A 17,675-nucleotide genomic window follows, 5' to 3' on the forward strand; every position below is an offset into this window, starting at 1 on the left:
CCTCAGCATCACATGATTTAATTCAACTACATTCCATTATCCTCGTTTTGCTTTTGTTGATGTTCATATGATATCCTGCTTTCAAGACACTGTCCATTCCGTTGAAGTGCTCTTCCAGGTCCTTGGCTATCTCTGACAGAATTACAATGTCATCGGCAAACCTCAAAGTTTTTATTTCTCCTTCGTGGATTTTAATTCTTACTCCAAATTTTTCTTTTGTTTCCTTCACTTCTTGCTCAATATAAAGACTGAATAGCATTGGGGATAGGCTACAACCCTGTCTCACTCCGTTCACAACCACTGCTTCCCTTTCATGCCCCTCGACTCTTACAACTGCCATCTGGTTTCTGTACAAACTGTAAATAGCCTTTCGCTCCCTGTATTTTACCCCTGACACCTTCAGAATTTGAAAGAGAGTATTCCAGTGCACATTGTCAACAGCTTTATCTAATCATTCCATGTAGCTAGCACGCTGGTTTCACCAAATTTTATTTCGTGATCTCCATCCTTAAAAACATGTTCCGCTACTGCCGATTTGTCGATATGTCCCAAGCGACAGTTTCTTTTGTGCTCCGTCAACCGTGTATTGATGCTTCTTTGGTGAAACCAGCGTGCTAGCGAGGACGTCGCATTATTATACACATATGTGTAGAGAGGCAATTGAAATCCACAAACATCAATACAATTTTAATCGTAAAGAAAAAGGATTAAAATTGGATAAGATATGGCGGTCGACGTTGCATCAATCACGTGACAATCGATTGCCTGCAATCGAGAGAACAGACGATAGCCAGAGATAGCTGCACATCGACGCCACGTGACGTGCGGTGGCGCCCTCTACGATATCCATATAAGCGGCGGCCCCAGCTCCTGGCAGCCAGTCGTTGACTCACCTCCGAAGATGTTCTCCGTAGTTGAGAACGAAACGTTAGGGAGAAGAAGTTTTACAGATCGACCACGGCAACTTAGCCCGGAAGTGTTTATTGATGAAGACGCCGGCCGTGAAAGCCTACATGGAATGATTCGAAGCCTCTACGGGGAGGAAATGTCAACTAGGGTACGACGACTGGAGAACCTACGCAAGAAGAAAGGTCAACAACTTTGCTCACTCACGTTTCTGCTACGTTGTCGTGATACCGGTATAGTTCCCAAGTTTTTAAAAGTTAGAAGAATGTTTCATTCGGCACAAGCTAACTGTATTTATTCTCGTATGGAACTGGCATTACTACGTGAGCGGATACATCAGACACAACGAGGACTGGCGGTATGTGATGGTCAACTGCTAAATCTTCATTTACTTATTAGCAATACTATGCAGTTTTGTCATTGGAACAAAGTGGACAGTTTAACATTTAGATCTATGGAGATTAGTGCAGAAGTGTCTTCCAATAGGCAGAAGAAGAAGTTTGATCGTCTACAAGAGGGTCGACAGGAAACACCAATTCCAAACAATTCCCAAACGGTTATTAATTTATCAGAAAAAGAGTTGTCTAAGGAAGAACTTTCTGTTCTGCCTAAAGGAGGGAATTTTGCAATAACTCCATCCAAGATTCCTATGGAGGACATTATTGCTAATATAGAGGCAGGAATTCGTCAGTTACCATCATATTCTGCTGACGAAATTAGAATGGAAACCTCCAGGATATTACGCAAAGCTAAGCCACCCAATAGCAATCTGTCTCAAGGGGAAAGGAAGGCATTGCGAGAGATCAATGCAGACAAGAATGTTATTATAGTTGCCGCTGACAAGGGAAATGTTACTGTTTTAATGAATACTGAGGATTATCACAAGAAGATCAGTGATCTCCTGGAACCCAGCACATACAAGAAGTTGAAAAAGGATCCCACAACGAATGTGCTGAATGCCACCAATCGTCTGATAAAACAGTCTTCCATTCCTACAGAAGTTAAAAAGTATCTTTGTAAAACGGAGGCTTATCCTCCGAGATTATATGGATTACCAAAGATACATAAGCCTGATGTTCCTTTGAGACCAATAGTCAGCGCAATTGGAGCTCCTACCCAAGAACTAGCCAGACACCTTGCCTCTTTGTTACAACCTTACATAGGCAAAACTGAAAGTCATATTAAAAACTCTCTACATTTCATTGAGAAATTGAGGGAAATTACTGTCGGTCCTAATGACATCCTTGTCAGTTTTGATATAGTGTCTTTGTTCACGATGGTTCCAGTTGATGAAGCTCTCTCCCTTATAGCCGATATGTTCCCTACTGATGTAGTAGCCTTGTTCCAACACTGTCTATCCTCGACCTATTTTCAGTACAATGGCGAATTTTATGAACAGATTGATGGGGTAGCCATGGGAAGCCCCCTAAGTCCCGCAATTGCGAATTTATTCATGAAATATTTTGAACATCAAGCACTGCAGTCGGCCAAAAAACGCCCCTCGAAGTGGTATCGGTATGTGGATGATACCTTTGTAATATGGAATCATGACGAAGAAGACTTGAATGATTTCCTGGTACACTTAAATAGCATCAACCCAAAGATTAAATTTACTATGGAGAAGGAGAAGAACGGACAACTTAACTTCTTGGATGTATCAGTTATCAAACGGGCGGATGGGACCTTAGGCCATAAGGTCTACAGGAAAGGTACACATACTGATCGCTACCTCCATAAGAACTCAAACCACCACCCTAGGCAAAAGAGGGGGGTCATAAAAACATTAGTGGATAGGGCCAATAATATTTGTGAACCAGGCTACTTACAAGAAGAACTAAATCATTTACGAATAGCCTTTGCAAAAAATGGTTATACGAAAAACGAGATTAACCGAGCACTTCACCCAAATAGAAAAATGCCTAAAAAATAGGAGAGAGCAACAACCATCAGCTGGAAAAGTATTTCTTCCGTTCATCCATAATATCACGGATCGCATTGGGAAAGTACTAGCCAAGTTGCACGTAGAGACCATTTTCAGAGCTACTAAGAAAATTAGTGAATGCCTAAGATCAACAAAAGATGCTCGTCACCCCCTAGCCACCCCAGGGGTATATAAAATTCCGTGCAGTTGTGGCAGGGTTTACATAGGAACTACAAAAAGAAGCATCAATACACAGTTGACGGAGCACAAAAGAAACTGTCACTTGGGACATATCGACAAATCGGCAGTAGCGGAACATGTTTTTAAGGATGGAGATCACGAAATAAAATTTGGTGAAACCAGCGTGCTAGCGAGGACGTCGCATTATTATACACGTATGTGTAGAGAGGCAATTGAAATCCACAAACATCAATACAATTTTAATCGTAAAGAAGAAGGCTTAAAATTGGATAAGATATGGCGGTCGACGTTGCATCAATCACGTGACAATCGATTGCCTGCAATCGAGAGAACAGACGATAGCCAGAGATAGCTGCACATCGACGCCACGTGACGTGCGGTGGTGCCCTCTACGATATCCATATAAGCGGCGGCCCCAGCTCCTAGCAGCCAGTCGTTGACTCACCTCCGAAGATGTTCTCCGTAGTTGAGAACGAAACGTTAGGGAGAAGAAGTTTTACAGATCGACCACGGCAACTTAGCCCGGAAGTGTTTATTGATGGAGCTTTATCTAAGTTTACAAATGCTAGAAACGTAGGTTTGCCTTTCCTTAATCTATCTTCTAAGATAAGTCGTAGGGTCAGTATTGCCTCACATGTGCAACATTTCTACAGAATCCAAACTGATCTTCCCTGAGGTCAGCTTCTACCAGTTTTTCCATTTGTCTGTAAGGAATTTGTGTTAGTATTTTTGCAGCCGTGACTTATTAAACGGATAGTTTGGTAATTTTCACTTGCTTTCTTTGGTATTGGAGTTATTATATTCTTCTTGAAGTCTGAGGATATTTGGTCTGTCTCATACATCTTGCTCACCAGATGGTAGAGTTTTGTCAGGGCTGGCTCTCTCAAGGCTATCAGTAGTTCTAATGGAATGTTGTCTCCTCCTGCGGCCTTGTTTCGACATAGGTCTTTCAGTGCTCTGTCAAATTCTTTAAAATCGTATCTCCCATTTCATCTTCATCTACATCATCTTCCGTTTCCATAATTATGCCCTCTCGCCCTTGTATAGACCCTCTATATACTCCTTCCACCTTTCTGCTTTCCCTCCTTTGCTTATAACTGATTTTCCATCTGTGCTCTTGACATTCATACAAGTGGTTCTCTTTTCTCCGAAGGTCTCTCTAATTTTCCTGTAGGCAGTATCTATCTTACCCCTAGTGAGATAAGCCTCTACATCCTTACTTGTCCTCTAGCCATCTCTGCTTAGCCATTTTGCACTTACTGTTGATATCATTTTTGAGACGTTTGTATTCCTTTCTGCCCACTTCATTTACTGCATTTTTGTATTGTCTTCTTTCATCAATTAAATTCAAGATATCTACTGTTACCGAAGCATTTTTACTAGCCCTCTTCTTTTTACCTACTTGATCCTTTGTTGCCCTCACTATTTCAAAGTTACCCATTCTTCTTCTACTGTATTTCTTTCCTCAGTTCTCATCAATTGTTCCCTAATACTCTCTCTGAAACTCTCTACAACCTCTGGTTCTTTCAATTTATTCAGGTCCCATCTCCTTAAATTCCCACCTTTTTGCAGTTTCTTCAGTTTTAATCTACAGTGCATAACCAATAGATTGTGGTCAGAGTCTACATCTGCTCCTGAAAATGTCTTACAATTTAAAATCTGGTTCCTAAATCTCTGTCTTACCATTATATAATCTATCTGATACCTTTTAGTATCTCCAGGATTCTTCCAGGTATACAACCTTCTTTCAGATTCTTAAACGAAGTGCCGGCTATGATTAAGTTATGCTCTGTGCAAAATTCTACCAGGCAGCTTCCTCTTTCATTCCTTACCCGCATTCCATATTCACCTACAACTTTTCCTTCTCTTCCTTTTCTTGCTATCAAATCCAATCCCATGTGACTATTAAATTTTCATTTCCCTTTACTATCTGAATAATTTCTTTTATCTCATAATATATTTCTTCAATCTCTTCATCATCTGCAGAACTAGTTGACATATAAACTTGTACTACTGATACTGCAGAAAGACTTGGCAGGAATGTAGCCACTGTACATGAGTGCAGCAGCACTGGTCACAGGAAAGCACAGTTGCAGTAGAGTTGAGTTCTGAAAGGCCAAGTGGCACTACCAAGAGGGAAGACAATCGTGTTCGACATATGGCTTTGGTCAATCGTCCAGTGTCTGTTGCAGCAATTTCAGCAGCAATTGGCACCACAGAGACACAACAAACTGTTACATACTCCAGGACAGGTCAGCTCAGAGCCAAAAGCCTTGCAGCCACTGAGCCCATCCCACCACCGTTAGTGATTTCAGTTATGTCAAATAACAGCCCATTGTATGGCAGAGTTGAGGTCTGTTGTGGATGAAGGCTGTGTCTGCCTCGTTGCTAGTAACGGCCAGGAGTTAGGAGGAGGCCATACAACCAACCTGTCAGCAGCCTAGACACACTGGACCTACACCTTGAGTTATGGTCTAGGTGCTTCCTCACAGTCACCCCATGTGCTACAACTGCAAATATGTATGTCAATTTGGTGATTCAACCTGTTGTGCTGGCATTCATGAACAGCATTACAGGAGATGTTTTCCAGCAAGATAACGCTCAACCACATACCACTGTTGTCCAACATGCTCTACAAAGTAACTGACATGATGCCTTGGCCTATTCGATCACCAGATCTGTCTCCAACTGAGCACATACGTAGCATCATCAGACAATAACTCCAGTGTCATCCACAACCGGCATTAATCGTCCCTGTATTGACCGACCAAGTACAGCTGGCATGGAACTCCATACCACACGCTGGCATCTGGCACCTGTACAACACAATGCATGCATGTTTGCATGCTTGCATTCAACATTTTGGTGGTTAGACTGGTTATTAATGTACCAGAATTTCACATTTGCAATGGCTTATCTCGCACTTGCATTAACCTGTGATCTTGCAATCACTTAATGTTACCCTTTTAGTATTGCCTTTTTTTTGTTGTTGTATCTGGTATAGTTTTATAAATTTACAAATGGTCCAATCTGATGATAATTAAATAATATTCAAGTATTGTGTATGTTTAGAACCCTCAACACAAAAAGAAAGCTGCAGTCATTTTCAGAAATGATTTAAGAAACTATAAATTACACAAAAATGTAGACACAATCTTATGATACGATAGTTTTTGCCAGTCATGAATGACCTAAGAACTGACACAACAGAGAAATTACTTGAAGTTAATGACAATACTGTGGAGGTTCCACCTTTTTAAATGGCAGTATTTTCACCATCACATGCACTGATGAGTTTTGTCTCCTTGTTTGGATATGACATGTAATAATGGTAACTTCTGGAAAGTCAAAATTATTCCAGAAGGAGATTTTCACTCTGCAGCGGAGTGTGCGCTGGTATGAAACTTCCTGGCAGATTAAAACTGTGTGTCCGACCGAGACTCGAACTCAGGACCTTTGCCATTCGCGGGCAAGTGCTCTACCATCTGAGCTACCGAAGCACGACTCACGCCTGTCCTCACAGCTTTACTTCTGCCAGTACCTCGTCTCCTACCTTCCAAACTTTACAGAAGCTCTGCTGCGAACCTTGCAGAACTAGCACTCCTGAAAGAAAGGATACTGCGGAGACATGGCTTAGCCACAGCCTGGGGGATGTTTCCAGAATGAGATTTTCACTCTGCAGCGGAGTGTGCGCTGATATGAAACTTCCTGGCAGATTAAAACTGTGTACCCGACCGAGATTCGAACTCGGGACCTTTGCCTTCGCGGGCAAGTGCTCTACCATCTGAGCTACCGAAGCATGACTCACGCCCGGTCCTCACAGCTTTATTTCTGCCAGTACCTCGTCTCCTACCTTCCAAACTTTACAGAAGCTCTCCTGCGAACCTTGCAGAACTAGCACTCCTGAAAGAAAGGAGGCTCGCAGGAGAGCTTCTGTAAAGTTTGGAAGGTAGGAGATGAGGTACTGGCAGAAGTAAAGCTGTGAGGACCGGGCGTGAGTTGTGCTTCGGTAGCTCAGATGGTAGAGCACTTGCCCGCGAAAGGCAAAGGTCCCGAGTTCGAGTCTCGGTCGGGCACACAGTTTTAATCTGCCAGGAAGTTTCATATCAGCGCACACTCCGCTGCAGAGTGAAAATCTCATTCTGGAAACATCCCCCAGGCTGTGGCTAAGCCACGTCTCCGCAGTATCCTTTCTTTCAGGAGTGCTAGTTCTACAAGGTTCGCAGGAGAGCTTCTGTAAAGTTTGGAAGGTAGGAGACGAGGTACTGGCAGAAGTAAAGCTGTGAGTAGCGGGCGTGAGTCGTGCTTCGGTAGCTCAGATGGTAGAGCACTTGCCCGCGAAAGGCAAAGGTCCCGAGTTCGAGTCTCGGTCGGGCACACAGTTTTAATCTGTCACGAAGTTTCAAAATTATTGTTCTACTTTCTTTTATCTGAGCTGCCACTTTTACTACAATGGAAGCGCACATGTTGCCGACACAATGACTCCTGTGCTCAGCATACATAATGGAATATTTCTGCATAGTATAGAATAAAGAAAAACAAGTCCATCAATAACCACTTTGTCTTGTGTGAAAGACATCAACGAAATAACACATATGAAATCAGTATCTGAAAGTGAATAAGACTGCTCAGTCAGCACATTTTGCCTAACTGATGAAAGTTTATTAATTTCTTACCCATTGCAGCTGTTTAATGCAATCCACTTTTGGAAGCAGTAATGTTGGTGGCTTTTGCGGTCCTGTCAAAATTACTCTTAAATCTTCTTCACACATCCCACTGTCTACTGAATTTACTCTTACTGTCCACTCTGAAAACTGTTGTGATACACATTCTTTATCCAAGAAGTGCCTTATTGTAGACCTAGCGACGTTCTGTAAATAAATTAAATACAAAATAAAGGGATTATGTACAAGTCAAGAGAAATCTTCAACAGGACATATAAAGGAAAGAAAAACAGGAATACAAGAGTATTAGGATTCAGTAACTTGTCAACACTAAGACATTAGAAATGAAGGATACATCCAGTTTGGACAACGAAATCAGTCTTTCTTTTTTTTCTGAGGGAAACTTCTTGGCATTTATCTTAAGCAGTTTAGCAAAATGATAAATAAATCTATAGTTATGGCCACACTGAGATTTGAGCTCTGCTCATGTCTAAAGGTAGCTCACAGTCTTAGTACCACTCCCCTCAGTAGCAGGATATATGTTAAAGAGCTATTTTCCTTACATGAAGGAAAGAGATAATTATGGCAAGATTTTATTAGGCATGGCCTGGAGAAACAATATATTGAACGAGTTCCGAGTTCGAAAGGATAAACCTCTTATAGGTAGGAGAGTTGGTCTCTTTCAGGATGAAGTCCACCATCACCGGTAAAACAACTAACAACTCGTTCATCACCATCAGGAGCAATAGAAACCAGTCATCCACCTAAGTGTGGAAGAAAAATCTAGCTGTCACATTTGAAGGATGAGTCAAACAGCATCAAGACTGCAAAAGTACAAAGTGTGCAAAAGCTGTTTACTATATGTGGCCCCAACAGTTACATTAAAATTCAATTAATATGCTAGAACCATTTGCATCATTCTACAATGAAGCTTTGTTAGCACACAAAAGAGAATAATTGTAATAAAATGAAATCGATATGAAAAGCTACTGGTGGCTGGAATGTCAGATGAGAAACTATTAACATTTGACAGGAAAATAATAAGGGAAATTTACAGATCCCTTAATCAGGGAAAATGTGAAATAATGGAGGATTAGAAAAAAATGAAAAGTTATTGGAATTGCATAGACTACACATAGTCATCACAATCCCAAAGAAAAGAAGACTGAGCTAGTGATGCAGTTAAGAGTTTCATACAATATGCTACTCTAGCAAAAAATGAGGGCTGTTCTTAAAATAACCTCCAGTTAGCTACTAAAACACAGAAAAATATATTTTTTTTTATAAACAATCTGTGCTTACATGTTGACATTGCTTATTATCCCTTCATCAAAGATCAGTGTTGCCTGGTGCTTCAGCCAGTTGCTGACAGGATCCATGATCTAATGTTGGAAAAGAGATAAGAGTCACTTGATGCCAAGTCTGGACTATAGAGAGGATGTTGAAATACCTCCCAGCCAAAAGAATAAGTTTTTCCGTCATCTGATTCACAGTATGAGGTCACTCATTGTTGTGATAGAGACTGATTCCTTCAGTAATATCCCACATTGTTTGTTTAAGACTGAACTTCGGGATTTCGTAAGAGTCTCACAATAAACCCATGACGACATAATATTCTCACAAGTTACTCTGGTGAAATCTGGTGTCAAAATTACACTGGAATCCAAAAAAAAACTTAACTATCATTTTGTGAGTGACACCATCTGCAAAAACCATATGGGCTTATTGGGAGAATGTGAGCATATCCATTATTTGTACTGTTCCTTTGTTTCAGAGTTCACATACTGCATTCACACTTGTCCCCTGTCATGATTCTGCAGAGAAACCCTTTCCCCCCTTGATGGTAGAACTGAAGGAATGTCATGGCTGAACTCATTCTTCCAGTTTCGTGAACATCAGACATTTTGGCCCCCACCAAGCACAAAACTTACAATAAACTAATCCCTCTGTGACAATGTTTAGGGGGTAATACTAGAAATCTGAGGAACATCTTCAGAAAGTTCATAAATTGTGAGCCAACATCTTGAATGCACAATTTCATGCAGATGTTGCACAAATTCAACAGTCTCATCTGAAGGTCTACCTTGACCACTTCCGTCATGCACATCTGTGCAACAGCCTTCAATTTTCTGCACCACTCCCTCACAACACCATCACTCATAAACCCATCCTCATAAACACAACTCTGTCAAAACCAAATCTCAGCAACAATGATTCCATCTACTTGCAGAAAGTGAATGACAAAATGTACCTCACAACTGGCAGGAGATGCAATAATACCATCCGTTTTAATTGTTTGCTGCTCACATACTGACAAATGCAACTGGAATCTGATTGATGCAGCTTCAACTTTGAAGTCTATTTTTACAACCACACAAATGCCATGGAGCTACAAGGATTTGTTTATTTTTAATACCCAGTTTAAGATTAATATGTCAATATTCCCATTATATGGAAAGCAAGGAAGACAAAGACACAAAAGTACATGGTAGGATAAAATCTGGGATGTCTAGCTAGGATGAATGTTGTTGTTGTTGTGGTCTTCAGTCCTGAGACTGGTTTGATGCAGCTCTCCATGCTACTCTATCCTGCGCAAGCTTCTTCATCTCCCAGTACCTACTGCAACCTACATCCTTTTGAATCTGCTTAGTGTATTCATCTCTTGGTCTCCCTCTATGATATTTACCCTCCACGCTGCCCTCCAATACTAAACTGGTGATCCCTTGATGCCTCAGAACATGTCCTACCAACCGATCCCTTCTTCTAGTCAAGTTGTGCCACAAACTTCTCTTCTCCCCAATCCTATTCAATATTTCCTCATTAGTTATGTGATCTACCCATGTAATCTTCAGCATTCTTCTGTAACACCACATTTCGAAAGCTTCTATTCTCTTCTTGTCCAAACTATTTATCGTACATGTTTTACTTCCATACATGGCTACACTCGATACAAATACTTTCAGAAACGACTTCCTGACACTTAAATCTATACTCGATGTTAACAAACTTCTCTTCTTCAGAAATGCTTTCCTTGCCATTGCCAGTCTACATTTTATATCCCCTCTACTTCGACCATCATCAGTTATTTTGCTCCCCAAATAACAAAACTCCTTTACTACTTTCAGTCTCTCATTTCCTAATCTAATTCCCTCAGCATCACCCGATTTAATTCGACTACATTCCATTATTCTTGTTTTGCTTTTGTTGATGTTTATCTTATATCCTCCTTTCAAGGCACAATCCATTCCGTTCAACTGCTCTTCCAAGTCCTTTGCTGTCTCTGACAGAATTACAATGTCATTGGCGAGCCTCAAAGTTTTTATTTCTTCTCCATGGATTTTAATACCTACTCCGAATTTTTCTTTTGTTTCCTTCACTACTTACTCAACATAGAGATTGAATAACATCGGGGAGAGGCTACAACCCTGTCTCACTCCCTTCCCAACCACTGCTTCCCTTTCATGCCCCTCGACTCTTATAACTGCCATCTGGTTTCTGTACAAATTGTAAATAGCTTTTTGCTCCCTGTATTTTACCCCTGCCACCTTCAGAATTTGAAAGAGAGTATTCCAGTCAACATTGTCAAAAGCTTTCTCTAAGTCTACAAATGCTAGGAACGTAATTTTGCCTTTCCTTAATCTATTTTCTAAGATAAGTCATAGGGTCAGTATTGCCTCACGTATTCCGATATTTCTATGGAATCCAAACTGATCTTCCCCGAGGTCAGCTTCTACCAGTTTTTCCATTCGTCTGTAAAGAATTCGCATTAGTATTTTGCAGCCGTGACTTATTAAACTGATAGTTCGGTAATTTTCACATCTGTCAACACCTGCTTTCTTTGGGATTGGAATTATTATATTCTTATTGAAGTCTGACGGTATTTTGCCTGTCTCATACATCTTGCTCACCAGATGGTAGAGTTTTGTCAGGACTGGCTCTCCCAAGGCTGTCGGTAGTTCTAATGGAAAGTTGTCTACTCCTGGAGCTTTGTTTCGACTCAGGTCTTTCAGTGCTCTGTCAAACTCTTCACGCAGTATCATATCTCCCATTTTATCTTCATCTACATCCTCTTCCATTTCCATAATATTGTCTTCAAGTACATCACCCTCGTATAAACCCTCTATATACTCCTTCCACCTTTCTGCTTTCCCTTCTTTGCTTAGAAGTGGGTTTCCATCTGTGCTCTTTATATTCATACAAGTGGTTCTCTTTTCTCCAAAGGTCTCTTTAATTTTCCTGTAGGCAGTATCTATCTTACCCCTAGTGAGATACGCCTCTACATCCTTACATTTGTCCTCTAGCCATCCCTCCTTAGCCATTTTGCACTTCCTGTCGATCTCATTTTTGAGACGTTTGTATTCCTTTTTGCATGCTTCATTTACTGCATTTTTATATTTTCTCCTTTCATCAATTAAATTCAATATTTCTTCTGTTACCCAACGATTTCTACTAGTTCTCGTCTTTTTACCTACTTGGTCCTCTGCTGCCTTCACTACTTCATCCCTCAAAGCTACCCATTCTTCTTCTACTGTATTTCTTGCCCCTGTTCCTGTCAATTGTTCCCTTATGCTCTCCCTGAAACACTGTACAACCTCTGGTTTAGTCAGTTTATCCAGGTCCCATCTCCTTAAATTCCCACCTTTTTGCAGTTTCTTCAGTTTTAATCTACAGTTCATAACCAATAGATTGTGGTCAGAGTCCACATCTGCCCCTGGAAATGTCTTACAATTTAAAACCTGGTTCCTAAATCTCTGTCTTACCATTATATAATCTATCTGATACCTTCTAGTATCTCCAGGATTCTTCCATGTATACAACCTTCTTTTATGATTCTTGAACCAAGTGTTAGCTATGATTAAGTTATGTTCTTTATGTTCTGTGCAAATTCTACCAGACAGCTTCCTCTTTCGTTTCTTACCCCCAATCCATATTCACCTACTACGTTTCCTTCTCTCCCTTTTCCTACTGACGAATTCCAGTCACCCATGACTATTAAATTTTCGTCTACCTTCACTATCTGAATAATTTCTTTTATTTCATCATACATTTCTTCAATTTCTTCGTCATCTGCTGAGCAAGTAGGCACATAAACTTGTACTATTGCGGTATGCGTGGGCTTCGTATCTATCTTGGTCACAATAATGCGTTCACTATGCTGTTTGTAGTAGCTTACTCGCATTCCTATTTTCCTATTCATTATTAAACCTATTCCTGCATTACCCCTATTTGATTTTGTGTTTATAACCCTGTAGTCACCTGACCAGAAGTCTTGTTCCACCTGCCACCGAACTTCACTAATTCCCACTATATCTAACTTCAACCTATCCATTTCCCTTTTTAAATTTTCTAACTTACCTGCCCGATTAAGGGATCTGACATTCCAGGCTCCGATCCGTAGAACGCCAGTTTTCTTTCTCCTGATAATGACATCCTCTTGAGTAGTCCCCGCCCGGAGATCCGAATGGGGGACTATTTTACCTCCAGAATATTTTACTCAAGAGGACGCCATCATCATTTAATCCCCCATCATGGGGGACTATTTTACCTCCGGAATATTTTACCCAAGAGGACGCCATCATCATTTAACCATACAGTAAAGCTGCATGCCCTCGGGAGAAATAACGGCCGTAGTTTCCCCTTGCTTTCAGCCGTTCGCAGTACCAGCACAGCAAGGCCGTTTTGGTTAGTGTTGCAAGGCCAGATCAGTCAATCATCCAGACTGTTGCCCCTGCAACTACTGGAAAGGCTGCTGCCCCTGTTTAGGAACCACATGTTTGTCTGGCCTCTCAACAGATACTCCTCCGTTGTGGTTGGACCTATGGTACGGCTATCTGTATCGCTGAGGCAGGCAAGCCTCCCCACCAACGGCAAGGTCCATGGTTCATGGGGGGGCTAGGATGAATATCAACATTAAATGGACCCCAATGCTTTATACAGCAGGAAAATAAATGGATGAGACTTGTGGAGCAAGCCTACAGTTCATCAGGTTCTTGCTATATAAAGATAATGTAATTACTAATATACTCACCAAAAATTAAGTTAACACAATGAATTTGTTATATAAAATAAAAAATCACTAATAAACGTACAGAGATGACTATATCAGAGGTAATAACATAAAACAAGTACAGCATCAAATTAGTTAAAAACTAAATATAATTCAAAAAGTGGTAAATAAGTTTCCAGGCATGAAAGTACCATGATTCTGTATCCATCAACACACAACACAGGCTCTCAGCAAACCAATACCATTAAAGTTAAAATGAGGAAATATAATCACTCAATTGCAAATCACTGTGCACACATGTGCACATCTGCCTACACACACACACACACACACACACACACACACACACACACACACACACACACACCACACACGACCCTCCCACATGCACACACATACAGAGGAGTGAGGGGGGGCGCTATTTGTGACCAGTTATTTTGGGAGGGTTGGTATGAGAGGAAAGGAAAGGTCTGGAATGACTTAGAAAGGGAGCATTGTGCAGGAAAAGGTGGTGATATGTAGGAAACAGTGGAAGGCAGGAGAGAGGAAGGGAGAAAGAGCAGGGGTGGGTAACAAGTTGTAAAACTAACCCCAGTCCTCTTCTTACTGGTTGCCCCCTTGTGGCTGGTTAAATACAATCACATAAGACTCATGCACCTTGGTTAACCAGAATTTTGACACAAGTCCATAATCCCCTTTCCAATATGCAAGACAATAATTGCTTCCTTCATTATTTACAACAGCTGGTTTACCCCTTTGGTTGTAACTATACAAGGTGAACTCGAACTTCACTGCAAAATATCAAATTTTGTTCAGGGATATTTTCTAATTATATTGGTATAAGAGATCACTGGTCTCTGGTGGCTTATTACAGAGTAAGAACATAAGGGATTTACTCAGTTTATTATCCTTACCTTTGTTTTTATTTTTAAAAAATTCGCAACAATGAAAAAGCCTGTAATATGCAATCATCAAAATGTACAACACAAAACAGTTATCTACACATGTCTGGATACAACAGTAATGGATGTGTTTGCCATCACTGCGGGAACGATTCAGCATATCTTTTCTGTGCTGCTTCTGCACTGTGTTATGGAAACCCATGCACAAAGTACATATTGGCCAATTCTTCACCAGTTAACTTATCCACACTGCTGTACATCATTGTTAACAATCACCCACCACTGCTGGAAAGATAAATCTGATACAGAACCAACCAAAACTGAATGTAAGTTTAAGGGCAAAGAGTAAAGTAGGCATTACTGTTGTCAGTGGTAAAGTACCGTGAGTTTTCTAACAAGATGCACAATGTATACTAGGTTCTTACATTTGCACTGTTGTGCAGATATTTTCCATGCAATACAGATACAAAGCAAACAAAATGCAGTTGCCAGAATGAGATTTTCACCCTGCAGCGGAGTGTGCGCTGATATGCAACTTCCTGGCAGATTAAAACTGTGTGCCCGACCAAGACTCGAACTCGGGACCTTTGCCTTTCGCGGGCAAGTGCTCTACCGTCTGAGCTACCGAAGCACGACTCACGCCCGGTCCTCACAGCTTTACTTCTGCCAGTACCTTGTCTCCTACCTTCCAAACTTTACAGAAGCTCTCCTGCGAACCTTGCAGGAATAGCACTCCTGAAAGAAAGGATACTGCGGAGACATGGCAAAGCCACAGCCTGGGGGATGTTTCCAGAATGAGATTTTCACCCTGCAGCGGAGTGTACGCTGATATGAAACTTCCTGGCAGATTAAAACTGTGTGCCCGACTGAGACTCGAACTCGGGACCTTTGCCTTTCGTGGGCAAGTGCTCTACCATCTGAGCTACCAAAGCACGACTCACGCCCGGTCCTCACAGCTCACAGGAGAGCTTCTGTAAAGTTTGGAAGGTAGGAGACGAGGTACTGGCAGAAGTAAAGCTGTGAGGACCGGGCGTGAGTCGTGCTTCGGTAGCTCAGATGGTAGAGCACTTGCCCGCGAAAGGCAAAGGTCCCGAGTTCGAGTCTCGGTCAGGCACACAGTTTTAATCTGCCAAGAAGTTTCAAAATGCAGTTGCTTTAGAAAAAGCATTTTAACCATCAGCTGTTTTATTTAATCTATATATAATCTACTGGTTTTGGTCACAGACCATCGTCACTGGATGTGAGGTAAAGCAGATCAGTTAAAAACATATCCCACTTTCCTTGTAAGCTGATACAATGTCAAGGATATCACAGTGAAACCATCCAAACAACTATCATAACCCATCCTCAAAATACTAACAAACATATCTCACAATGCTTCAAGTTAAATAGAGAATGTAGCACAGAAGAATTTTTTACCAATTTCGGTCATAGATCATCATTACTGCTTGTAATGTAAAACAGGTCAGTTAAAAACATGTCCGATTTTCCTTTTAAGCTGGGATAACGTCAAGGTCATCACAGTGAAACCACCCAAACAACTATTGTAAACCATCCTTGAAATACTAATGAACATGTCTTGCAGTGCTTCAAGTCAAATAGACAACGCACCCTAGAACATTCATGGTGATGCAGGAGGAGTTGGCACAGTTTGCAAACAGCCAAAAACAGCATTGGCCATGAACAGCTGTCTGCAGGCTGCTGCCTCAGTATGTGGTGGCGGCAAAGACTCTGGTGTATCTCTTGCAACACTTCAGGTGGAGCTTGCTTTGCCCAAGGGCTATGCTACTCAACAAATCTGCACTCACTGCATAGTGAGTGGCAGGTTGTAACACGTTCATGTCACTCTGGGTGGATAGTCCATGTGGGGCTGGCCGAATTGTCTCACCTATTCACCATGCTAGTGGATAAGTGGCCACTCCTTCAGCATTGTCCAACCAGACGCACAGTGGGATGGATCTGCTAGTTATTGGAAGCTCCAGTGTTAAATGTGTCTTGGAGTGGAAAAAGCATCTAGCACTGGAAAGAAATCTACTGTGCAAGTGGTATGACTGCCAGGGAGGCCCCGTCAAAGAGATATGATGGAGCCCTTCCTGTGGCTACTGAAGGCGCAGTGTGCAGTCACCTGCAAGTTGTTGCTCATGTCAGTACCAATGACACCAGTTGCTTGGGTTCTTAGGCCATTCTCAGTTTGTCCAGGTGGCTGGTGGAAGTGGTGAAAGCTATTGGCATCACTCACAGGGTGCCAACAGAACTCACAATTTGCAAAATCATATCCAGAATTGATTAGGGTCCTTTGGTTTGGAACCAAATGGAGGGTCTCAACCAGAGGCTCCATCGAATCTGTGATGATCTTGGCTGCAAATTTCTGAATCTATGTAATGGGTTGAAGAACTGTAGGGTTCCTCTTGATATGTCAAGGGTGCACTGCATACAGAAAATGGCTACTCAGTAGAGTACTTGCAGAGAGCACATGGGGCTTTCTTAGGCTAGCACAGATCATGTAAAAATAAAAACACTGACTTCAAAATTTTAATTTATGCTGAAGCATTCACAACAAAGTTTCTGAATTTATTGCTCTCCAGGAAACTTGTTGTGGTCAAATGACCCTCAGAACTGAGAGCTGGATGAAAGCTGAAGCAGAAAGCTCCAAAATATTTAATGAGACCTAAAACATATATCAAAAACACAGCTTAGATAGCATACGACAGGGAGTGTTCATTGAAATCAACAAAAATATTGTGTATATCAATGTTGAAATTGAGTCTGACTGTAAAATTATATGGATGTAAGTAACTCACCTAGGTGAACTCAGATTAATAACTGGACATTTCTACCAATCAGCTGATTCCGTCATAACTGTTGTAGAAGCATTTAAATAAAGCTTATGCTCAGTAACAAGGAAATACCCTTATCATGCTATTTTACACTGAAGAGCCAAATAAAGTGGTACACCTGCCTAATATCATGGCAGGCATACACAAGCACACAGAAGTGCCGCAACATGATGTGGCATGGACTTGACTAATGTCTCAAGTAGTGCTGAATGGAATTGACATCATGAATCATGCAGG

At 41.3% G+C, this 17,675-nt stretch overlaps 1 protein-coding gene across 4 annotated transcripts in view; it reads right to left on the reverse strand.

Moving 5' to 3' along the window:
• The window catches only part of LOC126195664 (citramalyl-CoA lyase, mitochondrial-like), a 238,862-nt gene that overhangs the window by 96,044 nt on the left and 125,143 nt on the right, over positions 1-17,675 (reverse strand). For 3 of the 4 annotated variants that reach the window (XM_049934307.1, XM_049934293.1, XM_049934300.1), the window contains exon 4: positions 7,705-7,899. The exons of the other annotated variant lie outside the window; for it this stretch is intronic. In XM_049934307.1, coding sequence (XP_049790264.1) covers positions 7,705-7,899 — 195 coding nt within the window. The remainder of the gene's footprint in view (positions 1-7,704; positions 7,900-17,675) is intronic. 4 annotated transcript variants of the gene reach the window in all.

The sequence above is a fragment of the Schistocerca nitens genome, chromosome 1 (assembly GCF_023898315.1).
Source record: "Schistocerca nitens isolate TAMUIC-IGC-003100 chromosome 1, iqSchNite1.1, whole genome shotgun sequence".
Taxonomy (NCBI): Eukaryota; Metazoa; Arthropoda; class Insecta; order Orthoptera; family Acrididae; genus Schistocerca; species Schistocerca nitens.